The sequence below is a fragment of the Rhinoderma darwinii genome, chromosome 5 (assembly GCF_050947455.1).
Source record: "Rhinoderma darwinii isolate aRhiDar2 chromosome 5, aRhiDar2.hap1, whole genome shotgun sequence".
NCBI lineage: Eukaryota > Metazoa > Chordata > Amphibia > Anura > Rhinodermatidae > Rhinoderma > Rhinoderma darwinii.
This window is the reverse complement of record NC_134691.1, coordinates 201,152-215,252: the sequence shown is the minus strand read 5'-3', so window position 1 is coordinate 215,252 and position 14,101 is coordinate 201,152. Positions and strand designations below refer to the sequence as shown.

The 14,101-nt window shown below is 45.5% G+C and overlaps 1 protein-coding gene across 1 annotated transcript in view; it reads right to left on the bottom strand.

The window, feature by feature from the left end:
* ARHGAP39 (Rho GTPase activating protein 39) overlaps positions 1-14,101 on the bottom strand; it is a 141,656-nt gene that overhangs the window by 64,908 nt on the left and 62,647 nt on the right. The window contains exon 2 of the mRNA XM_075827926.1: positions 4,037-4,471. Within this exon, the coding sequence (XP_075684041.1) occupies positions 4,037-4,471 (435 nt within the window). The remainder of the gene's footprint in view (positions 1-4,036; positions 4,472-14,101) is intronic.

The window sequence follows — 14,101 nt, the reverse complement described above, 5'->3', positions numbered from 1 at the left end:
TAATAAAGCATGAGCTGTATGTAAATGACCAGAGATGAGTCCCGAGATGAGTCCCGAGATGAGTCCAGAGATGAGTCCAAAGATGAGTCCAAAGATGAGTCCAGAGATGAGTCCCGAGAGGAGTCCCGAGAGGAGTCCAGAGATGAGTCCCGAGATGAGTCCCGAGATGAGTCCAAAGATGTGTCCCGAGAGGAGTCCCGAGAGGAGTCCAGAGATGAGTTCAGAGATGAGTTCAGAGATGAGTTCAGAGATGAGTCCAGAGATGAGTCCAGAGATGAGTTCCGAGATGAGTCCCGAGATGAGTCCCGAGATGAGTCCAGAGAGGAGTCCAAAGATGAGTCCAAAGATGAGTTCAAAGATGAGTCCCGAGAGGAGTCCCGAGAGGAGTCCCGAGAGGAGTCCCGAGAGGAGTCCAGAGACGAATCCCGAGACGAGTCCCGAGACGAGTCCCGAGACGAGTCCAGAGACGAGTGCCGAGATGAGTCCTGAGATGAGCCCCGAGATGAGCCCCGAGATAAGTCCCGATATGAGTCCAGAAGATAAGTCCTGATATGACTCCAGAGATAAGTCCTGATATAAGTCCAGAGATAAGTCCTGACATGAGTCCCGAGATGAGATGATAGATGAGTTCAGAGATAAGTCCCGAGATGAGACCATAGATGAATTCAGAGATGAGTCCCGAGATAAGTCCTGAGATAAGTCCCGAGATGAGTCCCGAGATACGTTCAGGTGTACCGGTCTTGGCTTCATCTGAGCATCTGCAGGAAGCCGTTGGACACATCTCAGGAGTCTGCTCTGGTAATCTACAGACAGCGCACACTGTATTATAACTTCTTTCTAAACCAAATGCTAAAACAGGCAGTTTTGAGAGGGGTATGTGAGGATGCTACTCCCCCACAGTATATCGAAATGCCCTAAAATCAAGCTGCAGGTTCCCTTTAAACTTTGCCATGGGCCCCCAGTCATGCGACGAATGTCTGTTATCCCTTCGTCAGGGTGATTTGCGTCGGCATACTTTTTTCAACACTGTGAAGGTAAGTAAAGCAGCCTGCGCGGTCACCGCAAAAACAAAATGTATATTACGCTGCATATGGTTTCATTTTACATTGAGGCCATTGGGCGACGTATGCCACTGTATGGCTATAACATGGCATACATGGGAGCCTTCAATTCGAGTTATACATAGGGGAATACTCCTGACATATACCTCCGACAGAAGGCTCTGACGAGGTGTGAACAGAGCCTTATGAGCACGACAGTCCCAGTAATCATCATGGCGCAGACTGTAACTGGGTGTCCCCTTCTGTGTCCATTATAGTCATTACTAAAAGAAGCTAGACACTAATCTAATAATACTGTCCAAAAGATAGAAAGCAGAAAACTAGACCAGACAGGCAGCAACTGCGCCAAATTTATCACAATGGCAAAGACTGCCTGATAAACATGTGAGGACCCTTTTCTCTCGCTCACACCACCTCTTGGCTCGTCTAATCTACACCAATATTTTGTGCACAAAAAATTATGCACGTCGTTAATAAAGCCAGCGCATAGTACTCTTAGCCACGACCCTTTATTAATAGAGAATGGTGCAAAAAGTGTTCAAATCCCACCCAAAAATTTGGCGTGCGCCACGTATACCTCTTTTTTAACACAATTTGTGCCAGAATCCCGGAATACTTTGCTAAGTAAAGGTCCTTTCACACCGGCCAACATGGGCCATGAAAACGAGACAGCACTTAGATCGGAGCTCATCTTCTCCTTTCACTATGATTGGTTATGTCTGGGGACGAGCGATCATTACTGCGACCGCCTGTCCCCGTACATTTCCATCATGTCGGCAGCGCGTCTCCCTGTTTACATGAAGATGTGCTCCTGACAACGATAATATTTGTTGCTGCATAAAATATGCGAACAGTCGATGAGCGAGCGTTTGCTTTCCCCCAATTAACATCATTTATTACAACTGTGTAATAACAAAAACGGTGCTTTTTTTTTGCCCAGAGTAACCAATCAGAGCTCAGCTTTTTTTTAAACGGATCTGAAAAAATAAAAGCTGTACTGTGATTGGTAGCTATGGGCAACAGGTCCAATTTTACAGTTTTGCTAAATGAGGCGCACTGTTCCCTAAATAAATGCATTTGGTCTAGAGCTCCGCGGTTACATTTGGTAGCCCGCAAGTTGAGTTAGAATCACGGAGTTCAACCTTAGGCCGCATTCACACAAGCGTGTTCGGCCTGTGATATACGGACCGCATGTCGGCAGTATTTCCCGGACCGGACACACTGCAGAGAGCCGGGCTCCTAGCGTCATAGTTATGTGTGACGTTGAGTCCCGGCCTCCCTGCGGAACTACTGACCCGTACTGAAGACACGATTACAGTACGGGACTCTTTTCCCGCAGCGAGTCCTAGCGTCATAGATGACTGTGATACTAGGAGCCCGGCTCCATGCAGTGTGTTCGGTCCGGGAATTACTGCCGGCATACGGACTGTATATCACGGACCGAACACGCTCGTGTGTGGGAGGCCTTAATGTTTCCCTATGAGGTAACAAGTCTTGCTACAATCACAAAAATGCAAAAAATTGCGACTTCTTTCCATTGAGGTTGTGCGCAAGTCACGCTAATGTCGAAATGTTACCAAACACTGCCATACAGCCCCAGCCTAAAGTAAGGCCATAGATCAATTCTTCCTTCTAAGCCATGAATCAAATATTAGTTAGGCATTAGGGAAAGACTGCGGCAAAAATGCAAGAAAGCTGCAACGCGTAGCTACGGCCGTGTGAGATGAACCAATCAGAAAATGCGCGATGCAGGTGTTTCCTTGACGAAGAATTTCCTATTAAGGAACCGTATTTCCCCAATATGACAATAGAGGTCGATATAAGCATCAATATTAACCCCTTGGAGACACAATTTTTGTTTTTCATTTACATTTTTCCATCATCGCATTCCAAGAGCCAAAACTTTTTTATTTTTCCGTCGATGGAGCGGTGAGGGGCTGGTTTTTTGGGGGTGAGCTGGAGTTTTTTATTAATACCATTTTCTGCTACAAACAAATTGTTGATCACTTTTTATTTCATTGATTTTTTATATTGAAACGTGTTTTTTTTAAACTTTTAGTATTTAAAAATAAATGATCACACTTTTTTGTATTTTTTAGACCCCTTAAGTAACTTTACCATGTAATTGTTCGGCCTTGTTCATACGACACTCCGTAAAAGCGACGTGTAAACGTGTCAAAAACGCTAGAGTTTTTGTAAAGAGCTTTTTAAAATACGAGCATTTTTGACGCGTTTTTTTGACGCGTTTTCTGTGCATTTTTTGCGCATTTGTTTGGCGCGTAATTAGGACTCCCATTGACTATGGGACTTTGGGCGCATTTTCTGTGCATTTTACGCGCCAAGAATTGGCGGACGCTTTTTTTTTTTTTTACTCGACGCGTTTTTTGTACACGCACACGTAAAAGAAAACGCATCATATGCACTCCAATGCGCTTTTCCCATTGATGTCAATAGAAAGCTTAAAGGATGCGTCTTTGACGCGTTTTCCGGCACGTAAAACGCATCAAAAACGTGTCGAATACACGCCGTGTGAACAAGGCCTTAGACTTACGTATTGTAGTGTATTGCCTTTATCTGTGCTCTACTATTCAGCCTTGCCTCTAACAAGGTGATGGCAGACCTGGAGCCCCTCCCACTGTCTAACAATTTATATGCTGTAGTCGCTATTGATCGTGGAATCTGAGGGGGTTAAACAACCGGGATCAGAGGCGGGTGTCAGCTGTATGAAACAGTGAGCACCCGCCATGTATGGCGCGGGCTCAGCTCCTAACCCCGTGTCATGTTGAGGTAGAGCACGTCCGCCGTAGCTGTACGTCGGATGTCTCTACGGGGTTAAAGTATTTCAGCCTCCATTGTCTTATATGCAGGTAATAAGCTTCTGTAACAGGAAATATTCTCCTTTGTGAAACACTGGCAAAGCCATTTCCACAGATTTCTAGCTCGGAGATCGATCGACAACATGAAATACACATTACCTGTCTGTGTCCTCCTTCACCACAAAATACGGAGCTGAATGTCGATTGGTTTTCACTTGGTCGGGACATTTGTCTGCTGCGTCCAGTTCCTGCTCCAGGGATGAGCTGGTGCTTCCTTCCCGGCTGATGTTGCTGCCCCGTCCTGGGCTGTTTTCGGTTGATGCCCTGGGCGACTCTGTGTTCTGTTTCAGTGTCTGTAGTTTGGCTAAGGGGATAATATCACAGTTTTGTGGCCGGTGCCAGACTGTCCTCTGGGTGCTGGCATTGTAGTAGTAGAATCGAGACGTATTAGGGTCAAACAGTTCCCACCATTGGTTCTCGTTGGTACGTTTTATTCGGACGCCGGAGGGTGGATCCCAAACACATTCCCCTGTGATCAGGTTGGCGTACATACACTCTCGTGTCCGGGGTTCAATGATTTCTACCCATTCCAGCCTGCAAAAAAAACAGAAAAAAAATCCATTAATTGTCATTCCTAACGGCTCCATCTCATATGTTTCTTACATCCTTATAACAATCAGACCATGATCCAAAGCAACGCGCAGAGGAACTGGCCGGGTGAGACGCCAATGACGCACATTAAGCGACTATTCCACAAGGCTTCATAAGTCACAGCCACACATGGGCTGAGTTCACACGGGGCGGATACGCAGGGAATTCCGCGTGAAAAAACGCAACAAACTGTGCAGTTTTTGGCCCGGAATGTCTGCTGCGGAAGCGTCATCCCAGGAGGCCGCGCTGGAGAGGAACACAGACTTCTGGGTAAGTATGAGGTTTTAATTATTTTCTGAGTTGCGTTTTTTGCGGTGGAATCACTGCGAACCCACCGCAAAAAACGCAGTAACTGCTATTTGTTGCAGGATTAACCTTCCAATTTAGGCTGTGTTCACACAGAGTTTTTTGACAAGTTTTTTGCCGCGGAAACCGTCAAAAACCGTCCGAAAATGCCTCCCATTCATTTCAATGGGAGGCGAGGCGTCTTTTTCCCGCGAGCGGTAAAACCGTCTCGCGGGAGAAAGAAGGGACATGCCCTATCTTCGGGCGTTTACGCCTCTGACCTCCCATTGACATTAATGGGAGGCAGAGAAAGCGTATTTCGCAGCGTTTTACGCCCACGGCGCTCATTGGCCGCGGGCGAAAAATGCAGCGAAAATTGGCGTGCAGGGAGAGGAAAATCTGCCTCAAACTTCCAAACGGAATCTTGAGGCAGAATTTCCGCCTACAGAAAACTCTGTGTGAACCCGGCCTAAATTCAATGGGTAAAACCCACAACAAATAAGCGTTTATGCAAAAACAATTGAGATGCTGCGGAATAAAATTATGCAGCGCAGGTCAGTTTCGGAGCGTTTTTTTCCGCTCGGTATTTACGCAGGGTGAGGATGAGATTTGTTTTCATCCATTTGCTGCGGATTTTCCGCAATGCCTTCTGTAGCAAAAAAAAAACTCAGTATTTTCGCAACATGTGAACTGACCCATGGAGCGTATTTAGGGTCCATGCAGACGCTGAGGTGCGATTAAAACCGCATTGAAAAACTGCATAAAAAAACTCCATATTTGACCGCAAAAAATGCATTAAAAAAAATGCACCAAACTGTGTAAACACATTCGGTTTTCTGCTGCGGTTTTCAATAGTGGAGCCGTCATTACTGGTTGTCACCCGTGCCGGAGCCGCAGGGTAGCGCAGCACTCACTAATCTCACACTGAGCTCCGTTATGATTGCGTTCTGAATCTATTGTTGGTCAGTTTCAGCGACCTGCCGCGTATTCTCCAAGCCGCACATTGATTTATATACATTTTAGATCGATTAAATCATTTCCAAAGAGCCGGTGCATCGTCTTTGCCTTACATAATGTTCCCGGACCTGAAGTGCAGCCTGGCAACGATGCTGACAAACAGCCACTTATTCACACTTCACAGGCCCAGCAGATGGTGCGCAGGGAAATACAGGACCATACAATGGGGGAGGGGCGGCAGCTCATGCACTGCCACTCCACATAACACAACATTTCATTGGCTTAGGACATTTAGGGAGCATTTACATGAGACGTTTTTGGATGCGTGGTAAAAACCGCATGAAAAAAAAAATCTGCATGCGGCTTTACCGCAAATTGCAGCATTTTGTGATGCACGGGCAAAAACTGCGCTGCAATACAGCAGGAACTGACGGCGTGTAGTTTTGCCGCAATAAATGTGACTCAATGTGAGCAGCCGACGCAGCGAGCGCTGATCCCTATTTTCCAGGAGCTCCGACCATGGAGTATTTTTATCAAGTGTCTCTTATTTGTTTTGTTATAAAATATTATTATCTATTTCCGTTTATTATCTAAGCAACACGGGATAATTACCTGAGGATTTCGGCAGGTAGTACCAAAAGATGCACTATTTTACATGCTGGTCACTAGGGGGCACTGTTCTGTTGCAGAATTATGGTATTTGTCTCAATGGGTTGAGAACTTAAATAATTCCCCAATTACTGTATTCTCGTAGATCCAGCCGCCCGGAGCTGAGATGGAGCCGGGAGAGAGGTGGATACGTTTATAGTCCGGTCTGGGGTCTAATTAGGCATCTGGTCTGGGTTTGAAAATATTTAAATGGCGATTTAAAAAAAAATAAAAAAAATCTGCTTCTGCGCCCTATTTTTAGCCTCCTTCAGCTAGAACCAGGCGCAAACGATATATCACGAGTGATGGGATGAGGGAGACTAAAAGTACCCACATAAACAAGTGAGATGAGAGATGCCGCTGTATGGAAAACCTCCCCCATAGTAACTGCTCTCCCTCCTCCTGCGGAGATCCAGAACACAGACGTCAGATGCAGCCGTATACTAATGTGTGATGACAGTCACTCTAATCACTATTTCCACCTGTCTGAGCCGTAGCAGGACCCCAGAATAACAATAATTACAATTACATTAACATGGAACTACAAGAAATGTCAAACTATCCCCCAGATGAATGCAGCAGAAACTAATGTTCACCTCTGACCCCCGATTTACACTTTATCTACACCTATAAACTACAGTAAACATTATTATACATCATCAAAGGGAAATGACAGATGCTGGAAAATGTACACAGTAACTCCACCAGCAGAATAGTGAGTGCAGCTCTGGAGTATAATACAGGATATAACTCAGGATCAGTGCAGGATAAGTAATGTAATGTATGTATACAGTGACTCCACCAGCAGAATAGTGAGTGCAGCTCTGGAGTATAATACAGGATGTAACTCAGGATCAGTACAGGATAAGTAATGTAATGTATGTACACAGTGACTCCACCAGCAGAATAGTGAGTGCAGCTCTGGAGTATAATACAGGATGTAACTCAGGATCAGTACAGGATAAGTAATGTAATGTATGTACACAGTGACTCCACCAGCAGAATAGTGAGTGCAGCTCTGGAGTATAATACAGGATATAACTCAGGATCAGTACAGGATAAGTAATGTAATGTATGTACACAGTGACTCCACCAGCAGAATAGTGAGTGCAGCTCTGGAGTATAATACAGGATGTAACTCAGGATCAGTACAGGATAAGTAATGTAATGTATGTACACAGTGACTCCACCAGCAGAATAGTGAGTGCAGCTCTGGAGTATAATACAGGATGTAACTCAGGATCAGTACAGGATAAGTAATGTAATGTATGTACACAGTGACTCCACCAGCAGAATAGTGAGTGCAGCTCTGGAGTATAATACAGGATATAACTCAGGATCAGTACAGGATAAGTAATGTAATGTATGTACACAGTGACTCCACCATTAGAATAGTGAGTGCAGCTCTGGAGTATAATACAGGATGTAACTCAGGATCAGTACAGGATAAGTAATGTAATGTATGTACACAGTGACTCCACCATTAGAATAGTGAGTGCAGCTCTGGAGTATAATACAGGATGTAACTCAGGATCAGTACAGGATAAGTAATGTAATGTATGTACACAGTGACTCCACCATTAGAATAGTGAGTGCAGCTCTGTAGTATAATACAGGATATAACTCAGGATCAGTACAGGATAAGTAATGTAATGTATGTACACAGTGACTCCACCAGCAGCTCATGTAATATATTTCCAAAGTCAATGGCTGTCTTTGTCAATGTAGATTAATTCCATATATATATAAACAGATGTGAGGTTTGCAGTATAGTATGGGGCTGATAAAATCACTTCTGCTTCTCGTCCATCAGACTGTGTATCTATTACATGAGTGCTCAGTGCAGTGATGAGGATTTCCTTCTCTTTCCTGGATATTTTCTGTATCACAGGACAAGCGTTATACGCTATCACATGTCAGCACAATGTTGCCACAAGGTCACAATCCTGATATTTCAGACAATTATAGGAGAACCCGGGGTAAGATTGAGTCTTGTATCAAAACCCACAAATGTCACTTGGTTTTGTTAGAGACTTAATAGAATTTGTAGCAGTTTATTAAAGTATAAAAGCAGAAAAATTCTCCAACTACAGGAACAGATAAATGCAACCGAGATTTCAGACAGAACCCGTGTGACTGGGACCGAGCGCCAGCCGTTCTCGTCTTAGATTGATATCGACGGGCAGGACCCTCTGTTCACATTTGTGTTTGATGGCTTCTGCCAGGGGTATATTTTAGTCTATAGCGCTACTCTTGTCGTAAAAATACCAAAACTCTGAGGGAAAACCTGACAGACCACAAGTCAATGGAGTCTATAGGGGTCCATTGAGTGTAAAGATTGGACAGAATGGATTATTACTGTCTGATCCTATTATTCCCCGGAAAGATAAGAAGCACCAGAGACGTCGTCCCCCTATGAATCGGAGAATATACTTGGGTCTGAGTCTCATACTTGCTTCTTGCCCTCGCTCACCTTGCCTATGATGCTGGACTGAGGTTACAGCGACCACATGGCATCTTACCTGTTTGCAAACTAATGTAATGCATTGTGTCTGACCTGATGCTGATATATGAACACCACGTACCCCAGGGCGAAAAAGCCCACCCAACTGTGGTGCAGTTTTTCACCTGGAATGTCCACTGCGTAAAACGTTTCATCCCAGGAGACCGCTGCAGCCTGTGATTGGCCTGTGATTGGCTGCAGCGACAGTCACATGGGACGAAGCCTCATCCCAGGAGACCGCTGCAGCCTGTGATTGGCCTGTGATTGGCTGCAGTGGCAGTCACATGGGACGAAGCCTCATCCCAAGAGACCGCTGCAGCCTGTGATTGGCCTGTGATTGGCTGCAGCGACAGTCACATGGGACGAAGCCTCATCCCAGGAGACCGCTGCAGCCTGTGATTGGCCTGTGATTGGCTGCAGCGACAGTCACATGGGACGAAGCCTCATCCCAGGAGACCGCTGCAGCCTGTGATTGGCCTGTGATTGGCTGCAGCGACAGTCACATGGGATGAAGACTCATCCCAGGAGGCCGTGCTGGAGGGAGGAACACAGACTGCTGGGTAAGCATGAGATTTTTATTTTTTTTAAGTTGCGTTTTTCGCATTATATAGCGTGCCCGGGTTTCCTTTGTACAGCGCCATTGTTCATACTTTACTGATTTAGTTGCATTATTGGTACAATGCGGCCCGTGGACCCGGTATAGACGTGTACCCCTGAATTAAACAAATTGACGGCAGGATTTACCCAGCAGCGTTTGCTGTTGTTGGGCAGAGTTTATTGATTTCAATCTAATAGATTTATCAGGATAGAAATGACTTCAGACGAAGACTTGATTTAAGGTGTTGCTTTACGACCACATTTACATCGATCAATCTCGTTTAAGAAATGCATTTTTTATTAGAAGGAGCATAAAAGGTATGTCTGTATCAGCAGGACCGGGGGTTGTTCTCCTCTCCGGGACGACGCGCGGCCTAGCCTGCAGGACGGGCTCGATCTCTAGCAGTCACCAGTATTGCCTGTGATGATTTCTGGAGAGTGAGACTAAGGCCCCAGGCAAACAACCGTAGATTTCATCCGTAATTACGGACCCATTGATTTCTATGGCCGACGACCACCTTCCCGAATATTCACGGAAAGGTGTCCAGGCCGTAGAAAGCTTCTGTAAAAAATAGGACACGTCCTATTTTTTAATTTTACGGACCGTGCTCCCATACTTTATAATGGGAGCACAGCCCGCAAATGCGGGTGACTGTCCGCAGCCGGCCGTGCCCGTAATCACGGACTGTGTATATGGGGCCTAATGGTGTATTCAGACTGGTAGAGATTGGTTCAGATTGCACCAGATCAGAGGAGGGGTCCCAACCCAATCGTATTTAAAGAAAGTATTCGGCACACAAAGTCGTTGGTTTTAATTTCTTAGAATTTATTGTATTAGATGCCAGGGGTTTGGTGCGTGCAACGTTTCGGTCAAAGGACCTTCGTCAGGCACACGTTCCCACTGGTCGCTGGTATGTCCAGATGATCGGCGCTGTCATCAGTATGGCGGGTTTCCGCTTGTTTTGGCGCTCAGTATGGCGGAAACCCGCCATACTGATGACAGCGCCGATCATCTGGACATACCAGCGACCAGTGGGAACGTGTGCCTGACGAAGGTCCTTTGACCGAAACGTTGCACGCACCAAACCCCTGGCATCTAATACAATAAATTCTAAGAAATTAAAACCAACGACTTTGTGTGCCGAATACTTTCAGACGTTCCGATTGCAGTAAAAATAAAACTCAACCGGATCAAATTGAGGTAAATATGTATGTGGTTGTCGGATACGGTTTTAAGCGCACCACATTTGCAATGTCTGAATACACCCTAAGGCCTTATTTACACAAGCGTATTTCACGTCCGTGATACGCGCGTGAAAACAACGTACATCACACGGACCTATGCAAGTCAATGGGGCCATACAGACAATCAGTGTTTTTCACGAAGCGTGTATCCGCTGCGTGAAACTCACTGCATGTCCTATACTTGGTCATTTTTTGCGCATCACGCACCCATTGAAGCCAATGGGTGCGTGAAAATCACGGACAGCACACCCGTGTGCTGTGTGTGATTTACGCAACAGTTGCTAAAAACGCTGACACGCACCATACACTGATGTCACACGGAACTGCAACGCAGGAAAAACGCTGCGTTTTTTTACGCACGCAAAATGGACACGTACGTGTGAATTAGGCCTTATAGTCACAGTGCGGTCTATACGCATTGCTGGTCAGTCCAGGCTTCGGCTTGTGTAATAATGCGGTGCACACATACAGCAATGATTCTTCCATGGTCAGAGCTGTTTTCACAGTCTGGGATCTTATACAGGGACTTTCCATCCTGTGGTCCATGGACGGAGAAACACAACAGGGGTTTCTAAAACCGCCCAAACACTAGAGATTTTGAACAGCCGATCCAGACTATTGCTGCTGAATATCGGCATCTTACCATGACAAAAACCAGAGGGAAAGACGCCGACCGAAGACAGATATCTGTGGAAAACTTGGTCTGCTGTGTTGGATTTTTTCTACTTCCCTCGAGAAGATCCACATCCCATATAAAAGTCCAGACCAGGCAGAGATCGATTAATGAATTGTCCTATTAACTTATAGTGTTGTCATCCGATACGAGACCCTTTACAGACTGACCGTGGATGACATTCAGAAAATAGCCGAGTGAAATCACTAATATATGGGAACCCACGCTCATCAGATATAATTCTCCATCACTCCGCATGGTTCAGGGACTACAACCCTGGTCATGTTTTACTTCACGTGTCAGAACGTCCCAGGTCTCAGTGTACTTTTCTGGCCGTTGCCCTGAGATCCGGCCGTTATGTGTCTTTGAGGACCAGACATGTAATAATCCCCTTCTATGCTCATCACGCCAAATTCTTCCCACTACAGTCCACACATCTTCAAGTAAAGCTCCTCTGCAACAGAAAACACTCTTGAAAGTTGACTATTAATGTTTGGCCTCGCAATGATGGCTGCTACGTAAGCGTCATCCCTGAAATCGTCGCAATGTGTGAACAGGAATCTATAATCCAGGTAAATGCAGTGTAGGATCTAATTTACTACAGCGCCGAAACTGTGTGGAAAAGCTGTATACATATATATCCTAATAGAAGTGAATAGTAAGGGTATGTTCACACGGCAACGGCAATTACGTCTGAAATGACGGAGCTGTTTTGCACTTCTTTGAGGCCATCTTTTTACGCGCCATCTTTTGACAGCGGTGCGTAAAAAAATACGGTTTGGAGCCGTTTTTTCAGCCGTAATTCGAGGTGTAAAACACCAGAAATACGTCCGTAAATAGGGCGTGTGAACATACCCTTAATCTTACACGACCGCCACGTTCGGCATGAAGTTGCGGGGGTTTTGCATGTGGCGTTCTTCCCTCTATACATCTTTATCTCATAAATGTTACATTTCTTGTTTTTTTTCTCATCTGAATCTATAGGGAAACCTTTCAATACGTTTTTGTGCCGGTATTTTTTTATCTTTAGATAATGGAAATTCAATCACAACAACTGTGAGATCCAGACTATCGGAGCATGAGCGGAGCATGGAAACCATCACCCGGATCACACACTGGGAATCACAGCGGGCCGGCCGCTCAGTGGCACTCGTGGCATCACCATTCCATCATTCATAAAGTGACAGCCTCCTATCTGTATAGCGGGTCACACCAGAGGTGAGCGCGGTCACTATCCTGCATTGTGCGAGAGGAAAGGCTCCGCCAGCATTTGTAATGAGAGCCAGGAAAATATCCTGTGAATGTCTTCATTAGGGGAGGGGGGGGGGGGGTAATGGCTTCCGGAAAAGCTGCACATTAACTGGGATGGTCTGACTACCAGCGCCCAGAGTTGAGCTCATCCCATCTATAACAGGAGCAGGGAGAGGAGAGACGGGCAGTAACACAGCCTCCTATATCACTGTCACCCGGCCAAGCTAGAGATGATGTCAGTGCAATCTCTTTAGTCTGAGCCCCCCCCCCCCACGTCATAAATACCGCAGCTCCATGTCAAGCCCCCACTTCATTATCAAATGCATTTTCCTGTTCGCCGGTTTTACAAGAGTCAAAAGAATCAGGAGCTGAGCCATTAAAAATGGAATTCAATAAGAGGAGTCACGTGGTGACAAAGGCGAGCACTTAGACTGATAGAAAAGATCAAGACATCCCCCCACCCGATAACCACATATACAACACCCCCCCCACCCGATAACCACATATACAACACCCCCCCCCCCACCCGATAACCACATATACAGCATCCCCCCACCCGATAACCACATATACAGCACTACTGCCCTAAGTACCATGCAGAAGAGTCAAAAATACTGCAGTTTCCATACTGGCCACTAGAGCACACATAACAAGCCCATATCTCCTGTTTTCTCACTTGTTCGGCGATGTTCACACACTTAACAAAATAACAAAAAACGGCTGTAAAATACGGAGCTTTTCAAGGGAAAACGGCCTCTGATTTTCAGCTGTTTTTTATGCATCAAGCGTTTCTTGATGCATTTTTTGCTAAAAAAACTGCTCCAAAAACGACTCAAGAAGTGACACGCACTTCTTTTTACGGGGCGTTTTTTACGTGCCGTTTTTACAAACGGGCGTGTGAAAAACGCTCCACGGTAACGAAATGACGGTTTTCCCATTGAAATCGGTGGGCAGATGTTTGGAGGCGTTCAGCCCATGTATTTTCAGCCGTTTTTCGGGGTGTTTACGGCCCGAAAATGGTTGAAAATAGGCCGTGTGAGCATACCCTGAGCTTTGCTGTGTAGACTGGAACACGGTCAGCAGAGGCTGAACGATTTACGGGGATTGGGGGATTTACAGACAGCTCTATTGTATTACTAAATAAGGCAAGATAACAACATTATGCCATAAGGCCCTGTTCACACAGAGTATTTTGCAGTCAGAAAAAATCTGCCTCAAAATTCTTTCAGAAATGCACTTTGATCACTAACTCCTTTGCTTTGCAGTTGCCATAAAGCACACACATCCTGCTGTACTGTCTGTACAGACAATGCTGGAAGGATTTGTGTCTCTCCAATATTATCTCTCTTCTCCAGTCTGACATCTCATTAATGAACCAAATTAGAAGCCTTCCCTTTAACAGATTGTTATCACA